At 33.2% G+C, this 18,633-nt stretch overlaps 2 protein-coding genes across 2 annotated transcripts; one reads left to right on the top strand and one right to left on the bottom strand.

Moving 5' to 3' along the window:
- Positions 1–2,634: 2,634 nt before the first annotated feature.
- Positions 2,635–3,760, top strand: HELRODRAFT_170770 (hypothetical protein; the record flags this gene model as incomplete). The annotated part of the gene is made up of 2 exons (XM_009016565.1): positions 2,635–2,836; positions 3,618–3,760. The coding sequence occupies 2 exons, from the start codon at positions 2,635–2,637 to the stop codon at positions 3,758–3,760; spliced, it is 345 nt and encodes a 114-aa protein (XP_009014813.1).
- A 1,778-nt stretch (positions 3,761–5,538) lies between these two features.
- On the bottom strand, positions 5,539–16,839 carry HELRODRAFT_170769 (hypothetical protein; the record flags this gene model as incomplete). Its single annotated transcript, XM_009016564.1, has 10 exons — positions 5,539–5,761; positions 5,915–6,075; positions 6,249–6,411; positions 6,615–6,723; positions 6,971–7,038; positions 7,147–7,304; positions 7,761–7,875; positions 7,975–8,142; positions 8,375–9,470; positions 9,609–16,839. 10 exons carry the CDS (start codon positions 16,837–16,839, stop codon positions 5,539–5,541), a joined length of 9,492 nt encoding a protein of 3,163 aa, XP_009014812.1.
- Between the last annotated feature and the right edge of the window lie 1,794 nt (positions 16,840–18,633).

Raw genomic sequence — 18,633 nt, 5'->3', positions numbered from 1 at the left:
TAAGAAAGCTGGGCTTCATCTTCGAGCATTTAAAAAAGATTAAAGACATTTTTATTTTTGTTGAAATTACATTGAATTCTGTACTACTTGATTTTGTACTATTTTGTTTGTCACGTATATAATTGCTTTATTTTTGAGAGCGCCTGTGAGAACATTTAATGGGCGCTCTAGAAGTTATCCTTAATAATAATAATAATAATGCATATACATACATACATGCATATACATACATACATGCATATACATACATACATGCATATACATACATACATGCATATACATACATACATACATATATTCGTTGTTTTGTTTGCTTGATGTTTTATTCTCATTTCCTTACTTTTTTCTTCGTAATTGTACAAATAGGTAGGATTAATTCGTAAGTTGAGCTAATTGATCATAGGTAGGTGAGTTAATTTAGTGAACATAGGTAAGTTAGGGACTCTATTCTTTCTTTCTTACGTTCTAGTTTTTTTGTATTGTATTTTGTTCAACACAACATGAACAACAGCAATCAAACACAACAATCAACACAATATTATATTTTAGTTAAGTTGTATATTATTTCTAGACCTTCGTTACTTATTATTTCTAGACTGTCGTTTTATTATTAACCCCCTCATGAACGGCTGCCTTGACGTGGCGAGGGGGCTTCTCACTAAATGCCGTTCAAATTTGTGCTTCTTCTTTACTTGTTTGTTTTCTTAAAAATGCGATTCTCTATCTTTTTCGTTGTTTCATTTTTTGGCGCACTCTCAAACATGGGTTACATCAGCATTTGCAACGAATTACCCATCCAATTTATTAAATTTTATATGATGTTATTTTAACCAGTCAGGTCACAATCATTATCATCGATATTAGAATGAAATCAAACTGAGAATTTTTCAAATTTTTGAAAACAGTATCTTTATTCATTTTATGATACTACTTTGTTCAGTAAGATACCTACTGTTTGTTAAAATCTATGCAATTTCATAAGCCAATAAATCCATGGAAGTCAAATAGTTCGACCTGAAAAATAAATATCAAATTCACTTTTAAATTAATATTTTGAATTATCATTTGGAACTAGCGACGGATTTAAAATTTTTAGGCTTGTTTTCAGAGTTTGAGTATGTTTTACTATTTTTATTTTTATATTTTGTCACTAATTATCAATTTTTAAAAACTTATTATCATTGCCACCGCCTTCCGAATGTAGTACATTATCTTTTCTAATCTATCTATTCTATTCTATTGCTATCTAATCTACCATTAGTATTTTAATTTTTAATCTATCTATTTATTTGATAGATAATTTGTTGTTATTCATATTGTATTGTGATAATATTGTGGTATAATATCTGACGACTGCACAAAAGAAATTGACAGAAGGATATCAATAGCCCATGGAATGTTTGCATTGTTGAAGCCTTGAACTTCTTTTGAACTTATTGAAGGAAATATGGAAAAGTGAAAATATATCTATAAAAACAAAGTTGTGATTGATAGATGGTACTGATATATTGCAAGAAGGTGATATCATGGATACAAGCAACAACAACCATTCAACAGATATTGATAATATTAACAACAACTATACAATACAGGAAATATAATTGCTAGTTGTTATAATCCATCCACCAATCACGTTCAAGATGATGTTTCAAATGCATCCAGTCAAATTCATGACATTTCCAATGTATCCAATCAAATAACATCTCTGGAATGCCCTGGTCTAAATTTAAAAAGATCTTATTTATGATCTCGCTAAGAAGAAGGTCGCAATCATCACCTCTGCCCATTCTTCCTGATAAAGATAAAAATCTCAACCAATAATTTAGAGAATACTAACATTTATCATCAGATTGCTGTCAGTCCCATGATTTTGTTAAAATGATGTTTACTTTTAAATTGTGGTTGCTGTTGTTGCTTTATTTTTATTATTATAATTATTATTATTGTTGTTGTTGTTGTTGTTATTGATTCTTGTTATGCTAGTGGTAGGTGTAGTTGAAGTTATGCAACTCTTTTTGATAGTTTAACAAAATTGGTGCCTTATTCTTTTATGTTCTGAATGCATCTGCACACATTTGAAAGAGGCCCTTCAAATTTATTAACCAGTTTATAACGTTAAATATTTGTTTCATAGATTCCAAAGCCATCAGAAGATAGCATGGAAACATCGCAAATGATGCCATAAGTTAGAAAAAAGTTGATAAACTCTTCAAAATGTATTGGATCCAACAGTGATTCAAGGTTTATTCAGAACTTATTTATTCCTTCATTAAATATTTTTCCATTCCTTTATTCAAAATTTATTTAATTCTTCATTCAAAATTTTTTTATTTATTCATTCAATTTTTTTAATTTTTTCATTCATTTTTTCATGTTAATCAATTTTTTTCTATACGATCATAACATTCTATCAGTTATTTAACTATCTAAGAGATGAATGAACAGTTGAATTTTCTTAATTTGAATTTAAATTTAGCTTGCTTGGACATTCAGAATGCCTTCATTGAGGTAACTGCATTAACAACAACATTACTTCCAAGTTCAATTGAACAGCAACAACAATGATGCGTCAACTACGAACTGACGAATTTATCGTTGGCGGTTGTGACAGTGTGAATGACAACATCAGCAACAATGGACGAGGCTCTTCATAGCGATGTTGATGCATGCTCAAAACTTTTTGAAAGATTATCTGTTAGTAATTCTGATTTAAATGATTCCAATGTTAATGATGTTAACAATTCAACCGGTCCAAATAAAGTTGACACTAACAATTCCATTGATGCAAATAAAACTGATGTTGATAATTTAATTGATGCAAATAAGATTGTGGTTGGTAATTTAGTAGATTCAGAAAAGAATGATGTTGATAGTTTTTTTGATTTAGTTAAACATGAGGATGGTGTTATAAACATTGAGCCACAAAATATCAAAAAATTATATTGATGATAATTCTAAAAATAGTTTCAAAGAATATAATGTTAAAGATGTTGATGCTGATTCACCAAATGATTCCTATAATGAGTGCTTCATTATCAACAAATCCAATCAGCCAGCTGCCGCAGAACATCAAATTGAAACCACAAACTGCAATATTGACAACAATTTCGTTACAAATTCACCCACAACTTTTAAGGAAATAACATGCTCAGAAACAACTAATAACTTTAAAGCTAATTGGCAAAAATAGGATATTAATATCCCAGAGTTGCCCTGTCAGGGATTAGAATGGCTCCTCTTGGATCCATATTAAAAACTTTGTTATGGTATGTTTTTATGTTATAATTATGTTTTTAATTTTTATGTGTTATATTCAACATCTGGAGGGTGAGTCATTTCATTTCAATATTTTTATTCAAACCCAGCACTTTATAGACTTGGATGAAGCTGTATGTATTGATATTTAGTGACATCAAGGCTGGTAGGGAATCAGCCAACACAACTAAAGATGCATATGACGGCCAGAATAAAATAGTCACCAACCATCTTGAAAATTTATTGTCACAAATGATGCTGCAACGATTCTTAATGAATTACCGGTTAATTAAGTTTTGTTAATAGTTTCTATTTAATGGTGTTTTGTTTGTACAAATGTACAGAAAATTTAAAATTTTTAGAAAATGGGTGCAACTTCAACTTCCAAATTAATGAGCTGACCTCTCAACAGCAGAAACAGGAATGTGTGGATGCCACAATTTTGTGTTGGTCTTTGCTGGACGTATCTAGAATCAAGCTGTTTAGATTTGTATGTGCTTTATAAATGTGTTTCTTGTAAATTTTTAACTGGTAATTTTTCATAGTGATCTTCTATTTTCTTTGATCTATCTCTTTCTTCATCATCATTTTCCTCTTCATCATGATCTCTTCCTTCATCCTCCTCTTCATTACTCTATCTTATTCTTGCAAAATTGAACTTGTACAACAATTTTTAACTTTGATAATAAGGTACCTACGAATAGCTTATTACTTAATTTTTAAATTATGGTTTACTTATTTCATATATCATATATTGCATACGTCTGTATTAGGGTTAGATAGATGTTTATACTTCTTTATTCGTTTTTATTATGATCTGAATAAATATGATCATATTTCAGATTATTTATCGTTGTCTAATTTGTTGTCTATTCCTAAACTTTAAGTTCTCAGATTATTATTATTCTTGTTTGATGTTATAGTTAAGGAGAAATTTGTTATGTTTAATTCATATTTAATTAAATCTTCTGAATATTGCAAAAAACAACTCGGCACATTCCATTATACAACTGTATTGTCCTCGTACTGTTTTAATTTCATGTTCAGTTTTTGTTTTAAAACTGATCAAAACTATCGTGTTTAGTTTTACAGGTATCTAGTTACAGGCTATTTAAAAATTGATTTTTGACTTAAGAGCAAATTTATTTTACAGGATATGATTTAATTATTTCAATTATTTAAGTTAAGTTATAAGGAAAAACTTCTAATATAAATTCAATTGTTTTGTTTAATTTGATAAATTTTGATGACCATTTTTGCTCTAAGTAATTTCTGCTCATTTTTGGTTTAATTTAAACTTGTTTTCATTGGCTAGCTATACGATTTTATTTTCATTTATGTTGTTATTTTTATGTAGGTATATGTTTTGAATTGGATTGAATATATATATATATATATACATATTATTTCTATATAATATATATATATGTTGGTAATAGACCATAATTTTTACAATATACTTCAAAAATGATTTTTTTTATATTGGAATAATTATGATTGTATGATGTATTATACATTTGAATTCATATCATAATTAAATAAAAAACAAATAATTTACTAATTTACCATTTATACTATTATAATAAAAATAGTTACAATAATGATTAAACAATTTAATAGTTATAAAAAATTAAAAGGAAAGGACTTGAGGTTTTAATTTTTTCTAACAGGTAAATTGTAAAAATTGTTTCTGTCTTAAACTTGATCGCTTGCAAAAGTAAATTCTAATCTTTTTAATTCATTCGACACCAATCCAATTTTATTTTGACGATAACTACGCAATTCAAGCAAATTTATTATTGAAATGTACGATTTGTTTTGATATGTAACAATTTGTAGTTGTTTGCCAGTAAGCTTGTCAAAACTAATGAAGACTTAGCCGATTTTTGGCGTAAAAATTCCAACTTTTTGTAATTTTTTTAAGTAAAAATTGTGAATCAAAAGTTGCCTTTAGCACTGTAATATTTATCAGATTCGAATGAGCTCAGTTACTTTACGTTTTACTTACTTCACTGCGGCTAACAGACCATTAGTACGAGTCATGTAATAATCGAAAAAATAGTAGTTTTTCACTTGAATTTATGAATCATTATCATCAACTTTAATATACATAACATGAAATATACTGCATTTGTTCACCCACAATCATTTTACGTTTCATTTTTTTTCTAGCATTGATTCGTTGATCTATTTAGTAATCAAATGCATTCCCTCAGACAAAATCAACAAACCCGTCAAGCGATAAATAAATTAATTTATTCATACATAAATACATTCTTTGAGTTATTGCATGATAGATTCAAGCAAAAGTTTGTACGGCAATTTATCCTGGGCTAGTGATTGAATGATAGAAACGAATGAACAATCGACACTGCCGTCCATGTCGTTGCTTTTCAGTTTAGTCAGCTGGTTGTAGAAGCTCACTCCAGAGCTGCAGAATGCTTGCAGATCAAATGTATCTAACTGTCCAAATCGCCGTAGCACCAGTGGGAACCTTATCAAAATACTATAAAAAATTAGCATCATGAAACTTATAATTATTAATTATTATAAACAACCGCCATGATAATAAAAAAATGTAATTCTTGATAACGAACAATTTAATTGGTTAGACATCAACAAAAATAGCGAAATACGAGGTTACAACAATGATTCTTACAATGGTCTTATGGGACATTCTTGCGATGAACTCATAAAAATGCACGTCAGACTCCAGACAGCAGCCGATAGTGGTGTTATTTGCATAAAGTTAGACAAGGACAACATAACCCAATTGACAATCAACGATGATTGGTTCTTTTGTAACATATGATCAAAGACCTTTTGGGGGTTTTTATTTAAAAAAACCAGTTTAGTTGTCGCTAATAAAAAATTTTAACAATAAGCAACTCTTTAATTAGACATAAAACAAAATATTCAAAATTTTATATCAAATAATTCGAAAAAAGTAAAATTTAGCAGAAAAAAAAGGGGAAAGCGCAAAAAATTCTAACTTTGAAAAGAAGTTGAGCAAAAAGCTGTGCGTGGCTGTGTTGACTATAAAGGAATTCACCAATGATTTTGTTTAATATTTCGTGAGGTTCAAAAAAGTCAAAAAGAATGTTTGGGAGGACGTGGAGGACGATGTTGGCTTCAAATGGTAGACCCTTCCTTACTCTATGTGCCAAACATCAATCATTTAGTTATTTAATTATTTGACTCATCTACGTTATGACAACACGAATTACATAGGCCATTATGAAATAATTACTTTCGTCTGGGCATGCCGGTATTGTTGTCATGTTATTCATTTATTTTTATTGCTTGATACATAATAAATATAAAGTAATATTAGTAATAACAACTAAAATCAAAGAGACCTATCAAATATTATAGTGGCTCTCTCCATCAACTGCACTTTCCTATCTCCTCCAGCAGCTTCCATCAAGTTGGCTTCGTCGCCATCATCATTTGAAGTGCTTTCCAGTTCTTTATGATTATTTATTTACCAACTTGTTAATGCATATTTTATTTATTTATAAATTCATCAATTCTTTCCACTATATGTAACAATCAACACTTCATGTGCATAAATCCTCATCTGAAAATGCGATGAGATAGCGTTACCACCAATAACGTCGTTCTCATTTTTGTAATCGTCATTACCTACACCATTATCATCATCTTGTTCATCATCATCATCACTTTGTTCATCGGTATCATCATCAGTAACGACCTCGATAGATGCAGGAGATGAGAACGTTGAAAGCAATCAGTGATCGTTTTGTGTTTTGCTGCGAGAACCTGTAGAAAATTTAATAGACACACCAACTTACTTTATCAACAACTGTTTCATCATGAATATGGTCGTCATTATCACCATATATTTAAACACGAGTCACCACAACCAACCTCTCAATAGCCAGCTTCGTTAACGCTTGGTGATCGATGATGTGATGTGTGGAACTTGCAGAACCACAAACAAGCAGGCGTTCCAGACCCGTCATGACAGCTTCGTAGAGAGGCAGTGGAATGGCGTCTTCATAAATGGAGACCATGTTGAAACAGAGCTATCATACAAATTATAATAAACTCAAATAATGGAATTAAATAAGCGCAACTATTTAAAAAGAAAAGTGAATGTTATCAGTAAAGTGAAAGCCATGGCTAGGAACAAATAACAAACCTTTAACAAACATTTTTAAATTAATTATGAAAAACTTCATTAAAAATAAATGTAACGTAAGAATTGACGTTGTCAGAAAATTAGCTATCAATATTACGATATATAACCTCACACGAATCAACAATGCCAAAAACTGTTTAAATTAAGGTTGTATTCATGTTTTGTATTTCATTTTTCAGTTTGATTTTTGTAAATAAACAAAAATTGTAGAATGAATATTTGAACTCGTGATTCAGAACTTAATTAAGATCAATGTTAGCATGGATTAAAATAATTACATTTTTAAGAATAATTATAATAATTATCAGTATTATTACTATTATTATAACTACCAAGGTACCTTCGTGAAGGTAACATTGAATTCGGAATCGCGAATAATGTGGAAGTACTTTTCCATAATTAAGAAACCTAATGAGAGCATGACCATGACATGTTCCTGACTATATATGATCGATCTGTTTGTGATTATGTAGGTTTGTGCGTTATTTCAGCATATTTAAATCAGAATTAAAACATCAGCTCAACTGCCATCACTATCATGTAGCCTTACTTACGGCGAAAAGTTACCAAGGGACTTTACTAAGTAGTCAACGTAGACAGGTAGCAGAAGAGATGCATTCTCCGGACAGCTGCTCTCAAATAAGTAGAGGCCCCCATACAGCGTGAATATCTTGGTGGGTAGGTGGGTACTCTTCAGGCACGATTCAATGACCCTCTGAACTCTAAACATCAAGTTCATTTCCTTATTTTGGAGAAGAAGAATAGTTAATATAATGAAACGGAATAGAAGAAAAATAAATTAATTATTAAATTCACCAACAAATCAATCAATTTTTATTTACTCAGTCAAATTTTTAATTTTCAATCATTCAAACTGGAAATAGTAACCAGTCAGCCAGCCAGTCAGTCAGTGGAACAATCAATCAACTGACCGTGCCTTGGATAGAAGCAGACTTGCAGATCGCCAGAACAACATAGGATAGCAAGAGTTCATCTTCCTGGGGGTGGCTTTTATAAATGTCAATCATACTCATAAGCATCAGCTCATACTGCGAGGCACTCACAAAGACATCTGACAGCAGAAGCAATGACCTGACAGTTTCTAGAAGAAGGTTGAGATGAACTTTAGAAATAGATGAAGATGTGTTCGACGAATGGGAGGATATAAAAGTTCCATAGAGGTCCAACAAGAGCTGAAGACAAGAATTTACATCCAGTGGTTCATCAATTAAATAACAATCACATCTAGAGAATGAGTAAAAATCTTCGAAACACTCTCTTATCATTATATACCTCTCATCATCTTTCGAGTCATTATCAGTGGCTGTAAGTTTTGCACATTTTTCTGATATTTTGACAGTAGTAGGAGAAGTAGCCACACTAGCAATAGGAGCGGTATTATCAGTAGAAATGGCAGCTACGTTAGAAATAAAATTATCTGTGCTGTGCACAACTTGTACAGCCGAACTTGTTGTTTTACTCGTTGTTTTACTTGATAGTGCGTCAATGGCAATTGTAATATTATCTGTGTCTCGCTGCTGCTGAGTAGAAATCATCCACGAGACGCTCAGCTGGCCAGGCATATAAAAATTTTCGGCGCAACTGCCACTGCTAATGCCAAGTGCTGCCACGCATTCAACGTTCTTCGAGTATGGAAGAAGACCGCAAGTTTTTAGAAACTTTGCGCCGTTTGTTGACGATGATTTTCCAAACATCTCCTGCTGAAGGTGGAGATGAGAACGATAATTTTTCAAATCATATTCAAGAAGGTGACGAATTGACAAAAGTTTTAAACCAATATTGGATTTGAGAAATGAAGTTAGTTGATTTCTGGGCATGTGCAAAAACCTGCCAATTGAAGGATTACCTGGGTAAGGTGTGTGTGAAGTTAGTAGAAGCAGGCATGTGATTGATCGCATGGCTAATATCTGGTAGTGTACATTTTCGTGACAATCTTCAGTTGAATTTTCTTCTTCATTGTACAGCGATGGATTCAAAACCCCCAAAAAACTCATCCAAGTTTCTTCAAACTGCTGCCTGCTTGTCCAACCTTATGTAAATGAATGAATGAATGAACGAATAAATAAATAAATCACAAACGAACCAATAGTAAGTTAGTTCAATGATTAATGAACGAATGACAAACGAACGATGAATAAACAAATAAATTTACAAATAATAAACGAACCAATGGAATTAACTCGGCAGATGTACTCTATGAGAACTTGTTTTTCTCTCAAATAACTGAATGGTACTGGAGGGTGTGACGTTGCGTTCGGATGCGAGCACGTCGGGTTCCATCCCATCCTCCAAACTGGCTGTGGGGTACGCACGTAACTGTTAACCAGAGGCAGACGACTAAGATTTATCAACAATCTTCTGAAAGGTGAACGTATAAATGTAGGCATGGAGCTGCTAAGATGAACATATGAAGGAACATTAGATTGGTTCAGCATCAGCAGAAATTTGTGGTTGTCACTGAGGTTGCCATATATATGAGCTGTCATATCATTCATCATCTCGCAAGCATATTTTAACTGAGCATCATTATCAAGAAGATGTATTTTTCTGTACACTTGGTACAAGGCCTGTGTATTCTTGTAACCCAGGTTGAAAATTTTAAATTGTAGAATGTAATATGTGTGATATATAACCGATAGAGCAAATGATTTGTTTTCATTATTATCACCATCCTCAATGTTGTTGCTGTTTTTGTTGTTCTTGTTGTTAGCAGAATAAAAAAATTTCTTGAAATTGTCATTGGCCAGCAATACGTTGAGAAGATTTAACAGTCTCACGACTTCACTCCAACGCAGGTCACCAGCTTCATCATCATCCTCATCGTTGTCACCATCACTATCTTCATCATCATCATTCTTAATCAAATGAAAATGCAACAGTTCAAAAGACAGCACGACCAGCCGACAAACATTATCGTCAACCTCACTTGCATCAGGTAGGATGTTTAAATAACTTTGCAGTACCCGTGAGAGAACGTTGACAGACCTGTTGAATTGAGGCTCCTTAAACAGCAGCAAAACGTCAGAAGTGTATTTGTCGTGTGTTGGGTCGTTAATGAAGAGCAACTGATGAGGAGTGGGAAGTCTGTCCAACACAACTTTTATTTTATCATGCAACGATTTAATAGCTAACTTTGAGAAATCACTCAAGCTCGATGATATTGTTCGTGATATTGTAAGATTCCACTGAATGGCCACCAAATCAAAACATGATTTCAAAACTTCCGGGTTGAAATTTTCAGACGCCATGATAAATTTGATGGATGAATAACTAAGTGAAGCCAACAGCACTGCACAGTCATCCACCCTGCATGCACCAATTTCACACTTTTTCTTTATTATTTCAAACATCATATCTTTGTCAATTATACAATTTCTAAGTTCTGAGACAGCGCCAAACCCAAGTGAAGATGATGCTTTATCCATTTTGACTCCACTTTTCATATGTTCCTTCAGCTTCACAACTAATTCATCCAAATTGCATTTTGAGCTGTAGTTTGCCAGGCATTTTATTAACTCATCAACCTCTTTCTCGCTAATCAATTTGTTGCACTGAATGGAATCGGTGGTCAACATAATGTTAATGTAGGACGATACCATCTTTTCAATCAAGTAAGAAACATTCAAACAGATGTGAGGTAACATTGTGGTAATCAGTTTGATTGTCACGTGACCTACCGCAGAGATGTGCACTCGCGACAAACATGAAAGCATATCACGTATCTTGTGTGGCTGGCTGTGCATCCTTCTATTCGATCTATAATGAGCCAATGTCAAGTCACAAAGTAGTCGACTGAGTCGTTCATTTGCATGCACGTGCCTTACAAATTGGTAAACAGACTGGCAGTTATTATAAAGAGCAATCAATCTATCAATATTTCTTTCAAGTAGCCATACAATCAACTTTTCATCACTGTTGGACATAGAGTAATTTGAAAGAAGACAGAAAACAGCCTGCTGTACAAATATTTGATTACATGAAACATACTGTTGTGGTTTAATGTGATGTTTTTGTTTCAAATGTTTTTGCTGTTGTTTCTGACGAAATTGTTTGCAACTGGGTAAAAATTCACTTTCGCTTTCGAATAGATAATTTAAAAGTGGAGGTCCGAAAGATAGCTGAGACTGTTGTTCAAAGTCAACGAGCTTAAGAGAGAGAATGAGATGAAACCACTTAGTAGAGATAGCAGGCTGCAGACGGGTCAATAGAATAATGTTCTCATTTATTTCATCTACGATGGGTACATACTCTGTGCTCTTCATCAAATGATTCATTTGTTCACTAGTCCATTCCAATATACCAGCATTTATTGAATAAACAACATATGTCAGAAGATCAGTGGTTAAATAATACAAAACTTCAAAAGACTTCTGTTGCAGCTCATGTTGTAGATGCTGTTCATAGCGGAGGTGTGCTGCGAGGTTGTTGGTAACATTTTGCGTTAATGTATATTGATGAGATGAAGGAAGATGATGTTTCTGCTGTCGGTGAAGTTGAAACTTTTGTTGCTCAACAGTTCGTTGTACGTGGAGCATGGATGTTAAAATTGCGTCGACAAGCAATCTGGGCAACAACAACTCCTCATTAGAATAGAGACACGAGGAAGAGGACGACGATGATGACGTCATCTCCTCGAAGTTAGTCGTCCAGGAGAGATTCATGTCGTGCGACTTTGCCTCGATGTAAGTTTCAGATAAATATGACGTTAAAGCCTTGAAAGCAAACAATGATTTCATCAACCATTTGTTTAAATCTGAAATAGTATTAACTGAATGTGATGAAAAAAGTAGATTGACCAGAGTGTTAGCAGGCCTGTACACGCAAGATGACATGTTCAGCAACAATGCCTCCAAAATTTTTATATCAGAAATATTCTCTATACATATCTTATCGTTCTTGAACAAATAGAAAAATACATCGGCCAGCTGTCTAGATGTCTTGTTCCACTTTTCAATGCTTTCCACCTGTGTGTGCTTCAGCACCAGGATAAAGAGCTCGAGTGCTTCACAGTGGGAAAGAACTCGCAACAGCATGGATATGACAACCTCTCTCTGAGTTTCGACCTCCTGAGATGATGACATGATACTGACTGACCATCTTTCAATATCACTGCTGCAACTTCCACAACTAACACTGCTACCGGTACTACAATTACTAGACAAATTTTCATATTTTAATGCGAACAAACTCTTAGTTACGTAATGCAAGCTTGGGATGCAAAACTTAACAGGATTCAAACCACTTGCCATGATACCATCGCAGAGTTGAATTATTTTAGGAATGGTGATGACAGGTTTACTGTGATACTTCTCACCAGATAATTGCACCAAGAAATTCATTATTTCACTCAGTAGTATGTGACTCTCTTTCTGATTTATTTGCCCACTTTCAATTTGTTCAAACTGCTTCATAACAAACCCAATGAATATTTGGTCAGAATCAAGTAGATAATAATTAACTCTCAGTTTAATGAGGCTCACCAGCAGTTGCAGTACTTGTATTTGCAATGTCACAGCACTGCTTATTGTGTACTGTTTCAATGCTCGAATGACCAAAGGTTCAAATAACTTTATGAAGGTGGCTATCGATGTTTTATCATACTTCTGCAAAAGTTTATTGGTCGCCGGTACATGCTGAACGTGTTCAACGTTTCTGAATGAATGTAACAACTTATCAGGAGATTCATTCATAGTGGTAGCGAGCTTGCTAAAATTTTGTTTATGCCATTTAAGATGATCTATGAAACAAATTCTAAATATGTCCGACTTATTCTCTTGTTGTCGTTTTGTGGTTTTTGTAGGTGATGTTGAAGATTCTGTTAATACTTCCATCCCTCTTGATACTGTTGGTTGATCGAGAGCTCCCACGGAACTAATTAAATTAGTACCAAAAAGAGATTTCAATAACTGCTGAGTGGAAATGAGTGTGTTAACAGGATCAATAGAAAATGTGGACGCCAAGTAGGAGAGCATCTCCTCTGCACACCTGCCCACCTCCCTGTAACTGCACATGTCCAGCATCTGCGAGAGAACTTGAAGTGTCGATTGAAGCATCAGGCAAAATTTGTCACTTGTGAAGTCACCTGATATCTTATAAGATGCATGAGAAATTTTCAGTACATTGTAAAGTTGTTGATAGTGCTGAAGATGTTGAAAGGCGCCCAAGACCTCTTTAAGCGATAATAAATCCTTATTAACAGAGGATGATTTGTCTTGTGTGTTGCTCATCGGTTCATCCTTTATTAACTTCATCTTCCTCTTTATTGGGCTGACCATAGATGTAGCAGTTGCTGCTGCTGATGAAGAAGATGATGGCATTGTTGTACCCGTGGATGGCATTGACAATGATGATGATAGTGATGAATGTGATTTGATAGTTGTTGCAGATGTAGTTGATGGTGTTGTTGATGTTGTAGAAGTTGGGATTGCACAGTTGAGGATGACCAAACTGAATATGTTCATCATTTTCATGAGATGTACGAAGAACTGTTCAGCAAGTTGTGCAAGATGTCGATCATTTAGAATCATCCACATACATTCAGAGTTTATTTTTGCTCTTTCCAAGCTACGTCTTCTAGCCAGTCCAATAAAAATATTCCCACCAAGTCTGATGGCATCCGAATGAAAGTTCATATCATGTGCCAGTGATGATGATGATGTGATGTTGGAGATGATAAAAGGTAACAAACCACCGACAGATGTTGTACACCAATCACATTCATTGATGACCTGGCCTGCTGCTGCACTCATGCTCTCGTTTGTTGCTTTCAGTTTAGTAGCAGCAGCAGGGGCAGTTGTTGATGATGTTTTTCCTGCTGCAGTCACGTTAGCAGTGTTGAGACTTGGAATGTGTCCGAGATTTTTAAGTCTAATATTAGGAAACTGCTTAAAACTGGCTGCAGAAGAATTTGTGAAAAGTACCATCCAGGAGTTCATGAACTTATCAACTGGAAACTGGTGCGTCAATTTCAACAAGGCATTAGAGCAGCCTGCAGTCAGTTGTTTACTTGTTGAATGAAGCATGTGTTTAGAAATCATTCTAATAACTCGAGATAGTGAAGAATCTGTGTTCTCATCAAATAACAAATGATCAGGTCTGCATTGATATGCCTGTGACATTATCAAATCCAGGTGGCTATTCTCCATATTATGAAAATGCTTCATAATTATTTGACATATAGCTGAGGTTGCTACATCTCTAACTCTTGAATCATCATCTCCCAACATTGTCATAATCATATCAAGAACTTGATCATATATAACTAACTTTGAATTGAAAGAAGGAAGCATTTTTTGATGGTGTAAAATATCTTTGTAGTCCAGAACTGCCATCAGGTTTAGCAACTCAATCTTAACGAGCCAGTAACTGTTACTATTGACTTGGAAAATATGCTGGATGATTTCCAATGCATCCTCCCCATAACAACTGCTCACTAATAAAGGCAAACATGACTGTAAGGCTTCCAAACTGCATTTGCTGGCGACTGATGATTCAGAGTTGAAAATCTCAATCAAAACCTGGAGCAACATCTTCAACTGCAGATTGCCTTCAAAATGATGATGTCGATGAGCATTATGGTCCAGATTTGAATTGAGAATTAATGAAGAAATAAACATTCCAACAAGCAGTGCAACATTTCCTCTGATGTGTGGGTCTGCATGTCTTTTATATAACAACACGTCATGCATAAACTGAACATCACCATCTACATAATTCCTCTTCAATTTCTCATCAAGTACGTAGGGGTGTATCTCAACAATGAAAGTTAAACAACTAATTGAAATGACCTTCACACTAACTCGTACCTGGAAGTCATCCATTAGAGTACTTTTTTTTCCTGATAGGAGGAATTCTTTACAGAGAAATCTAGCAAGATGTAGGATGGGTGGTTGAGTTGTGTCATACAATGTTCCTGTGTCATCAACATCATCATTGTTTTCATTGACACGCTTCAATTTTTTACTCACATCACAATCCTCATTATCCTGTTGATTTAGAGTGAGGTTAGAAGAGACTCTCACACCAGCAGAATAATTTAAGGGTAAAACTGATGAAAAATCCAAATTTATTTCTTGAGCAATGCCAGAGAGTGAACTGTCACTGATACTTTTATTAGTGGTAGTAGCAGCAGCCAGTTCATTCAGTGCATCATCACAATCTTCCACTGCTACTTCTGACTGATCATCATTGATAGAAGCTGAAACAGTCAAGTCTGTCTGAGTTTCCAATAACTCATCCACTGAATTGAAGGGCATTTCAAATGTCTCTTTCACATCAACATTAATGACAGTGGCCGCAGCATTTGGTTCCTTGTTTTCTGACAAATCAGTAGCATGGCTTAAAAGTTGAAAACCATTTTGACTGACAAGTGCCTGTCTAACACTACTTGGAATATGCTTTAGGAATTGGAGCAAACATTCCAGTGATGCGTTGACCACATTATGATCCTCGTGTTTGCAGTACTTAAGTATCAACTCTAAGACTTGAGCCAATAACTTGTCAATAAGTAAAGCTTGCTTTGTTGAGAGAGATGAATTATAATCATGAACTGAGTTGTGTCTGTCTGATGCATTCAGATTAGAAATTGGATAAGATAAAAGATGTCTGGCAGCCAGTAACCAACCGGTGAGACTTATTTTATCTGGTGAGTCTTTAGAAAGGTCATTGATTAGTTGCTGAAATAACCAGATGACGGATGATCTTGAAAAATTAGAGTTGAGACAGATAAGAACCAGTGACTGACCAGCTGTTCTTCTTGTGCACGGAGAGGAATTGACCACATTTGCTAGAAACATTTTCATCAACATCTTTATTTCAAGTTCAGTAGCATAAGGAATGAGGATAGAACTAATATTGTGCATAAATGATAAAAGACATTCTTGAATTGATTCATCACTCCTTTGACTAATCCTTGACAAACAAGGCAAAATGTTGACAAGATAAGGTCTGCATTTCTGAGAACGAATATGATGGCAAAGATTACCAAACTTGATCAAAGCAGCTTTCAAAGATCTTGATGCTCCATTCTTTTTTATTTCTTTGTACAGTTCAACTTGTATTCTACTTATGTGTGTTTCCGTCAACGACTTGATGATTTTATTTAGGCACTCATCTGCAACAATGCGAACATCAGACTCCTCATCATCACTTAGTGATAGCATCAATTCAATTGACGCACTTAAAAACTTTGAAAAATCAGGATTGGTTCTTAAATGCGTTGACGTGAGGCAGTCGGTTATGACGTTTGAGTTTTGAATTTTTTCTTTTTTTGTCAGTGGGGCAACGTCTTTTAATTTTGACCCTAATTTTGGTGGGAAAGATGGAAATGAAAGGCTGTCATCATCAGCAACATTGAACATTTTCATATTTTCGAAAGCTTTAAGCAATTTCTCCGCCATAACTGTTATTTTTTTCTTGGTTAATAATTTTCCATTTAAAATTTGATATATAATTTGAATAAGTAATGTTACAACTACAAAATTTATAAATAAAGAAATTGATAAATTAATTTAAAAGTGGATTTTAATAAAAAAAAAGTTGGCTAAAATAAGAAAAATTTAAAATTGGATCTCGATAGAACACCAGCATAAAATATTTACCTGTATTGTATTAGGCATGGAAAGTATGTTCGTACAAAATGTTCATATGTCACAATTCATAATAATCTAACAATTTCAATCAATCAATTATTAATTACTATCGTCTCATAACTCACAACTTTCCTAATTATCCCATCAACGTATTTTACTTGAATAAAGAGGACTGATCGAAGTAAGATTTTGTATCCAGCATCCACTCTGTAACACAAGGAATAACAAAACATTCAAAGTAAGGAAAGGAGTCAAATGACTTTGAAATGATCGGCAGTCGCTGCACTTTCACACTGAACTAAATTAGCCATTGAACAAATTACAAAGTAGCCAACGAACCATCAAAATTTTTAAAAAGTTTATATATATATATACCTATATATATATATATATATATATATATATAGGTATATATATATATATATATATATATATCACAGCATAAAATATTTAAGAGTGAGATCGGAATTTAACTGCATCATACACGGTAAACGTTTTTATATTAATTCATCTTTTCTCACTGTACAATATGTAATACATTTCAATATTATAAATATAAAAATAAACACAAAAAATGAAAAATTTTGTTGCGCACATGAAAACACGCTAACACATCCATTACACAATTTTATATGTAGGATAAAATACTTGAATAAATAATAATAATTTTTAACTATCATTAATGCTCAAAAGCATACAAACACTATAAACAAATAATTTAACATGTTATAAGAATTTACAATATTACGTAACAGACAAATCTCATTTATGATTTTAATAACTATCACTGAAAGTTAAAGGAAAGCGAATATTTTCAGATTGTCAAACAAACAAAGCGCTTGGATTCGTTCCGAAATAATATCGTTTTCCAAATAAAAAATGTACCATTATATAATTGCGTGCATACAATAATACATACAAGTAATAAAATCTACCAAATTTTTAGCTTTTTATAGTTAACGATTAATTTTTAAAATTTTTTAATTGCACCCTACATAGCTTATTAACCGTTAGAAAGACGAAAGCAATTTGTTAATTACGGTCTTCTTTCAGCGTATACATACACGTATGTATCGATATATATATATATATATATATATATATATATATATATAGCTGGTTTACGTATTTATCTAAAATTTCCCTTGTTATAATAGTGTTATAACACCAAAGCAATTTATTATAACAGAGAATACTTCAAATTGAAGATAGCAGAATCAATTTTCATCGATAAACGTAAACCAACAATAAATATTCAACTAAATAATACCTATATATATATATATATATATATATATCCCGTATGATGTATATATATATATCCATTATGAGTCACTAAAATGCGTATAAAACAATAAAGGTAGAGAAAGATTCTGTAGCTACATGAAGGAAGAAACGAGTGTATAACATTTTTCAAACTTGTCCAATCGACAATAATTAAAATGAATAAATAACATCACTTCCCTAATCCCCGTATGATGTATCAACGCGTGAAATTACTTCTGACGGCCGCGTGTCCGTGCTGCAGGCCGGAACATGCCTGACAAATAATACTTTATAAACGGGTACGTATATTTCAGACGCAAGTAAAGCACAGTACGT

The sequence above is a fragment of the Helobdella robusta genome (assembly GCF_000326865.2).
Source record: "Helobdella robusta unplaced genomic scaffold HELROscaffold_18, whole genome shotgun sequence".
NCBI lineage: Eukaryota > Metazoa > Annelida > Clitellata > Rhynchobdellida > Glossiphoniidae > Helobdella > Helobdella robusta.
This window is presented reverse-complemented; position numbering and strand designations above follow the sequence as displayed.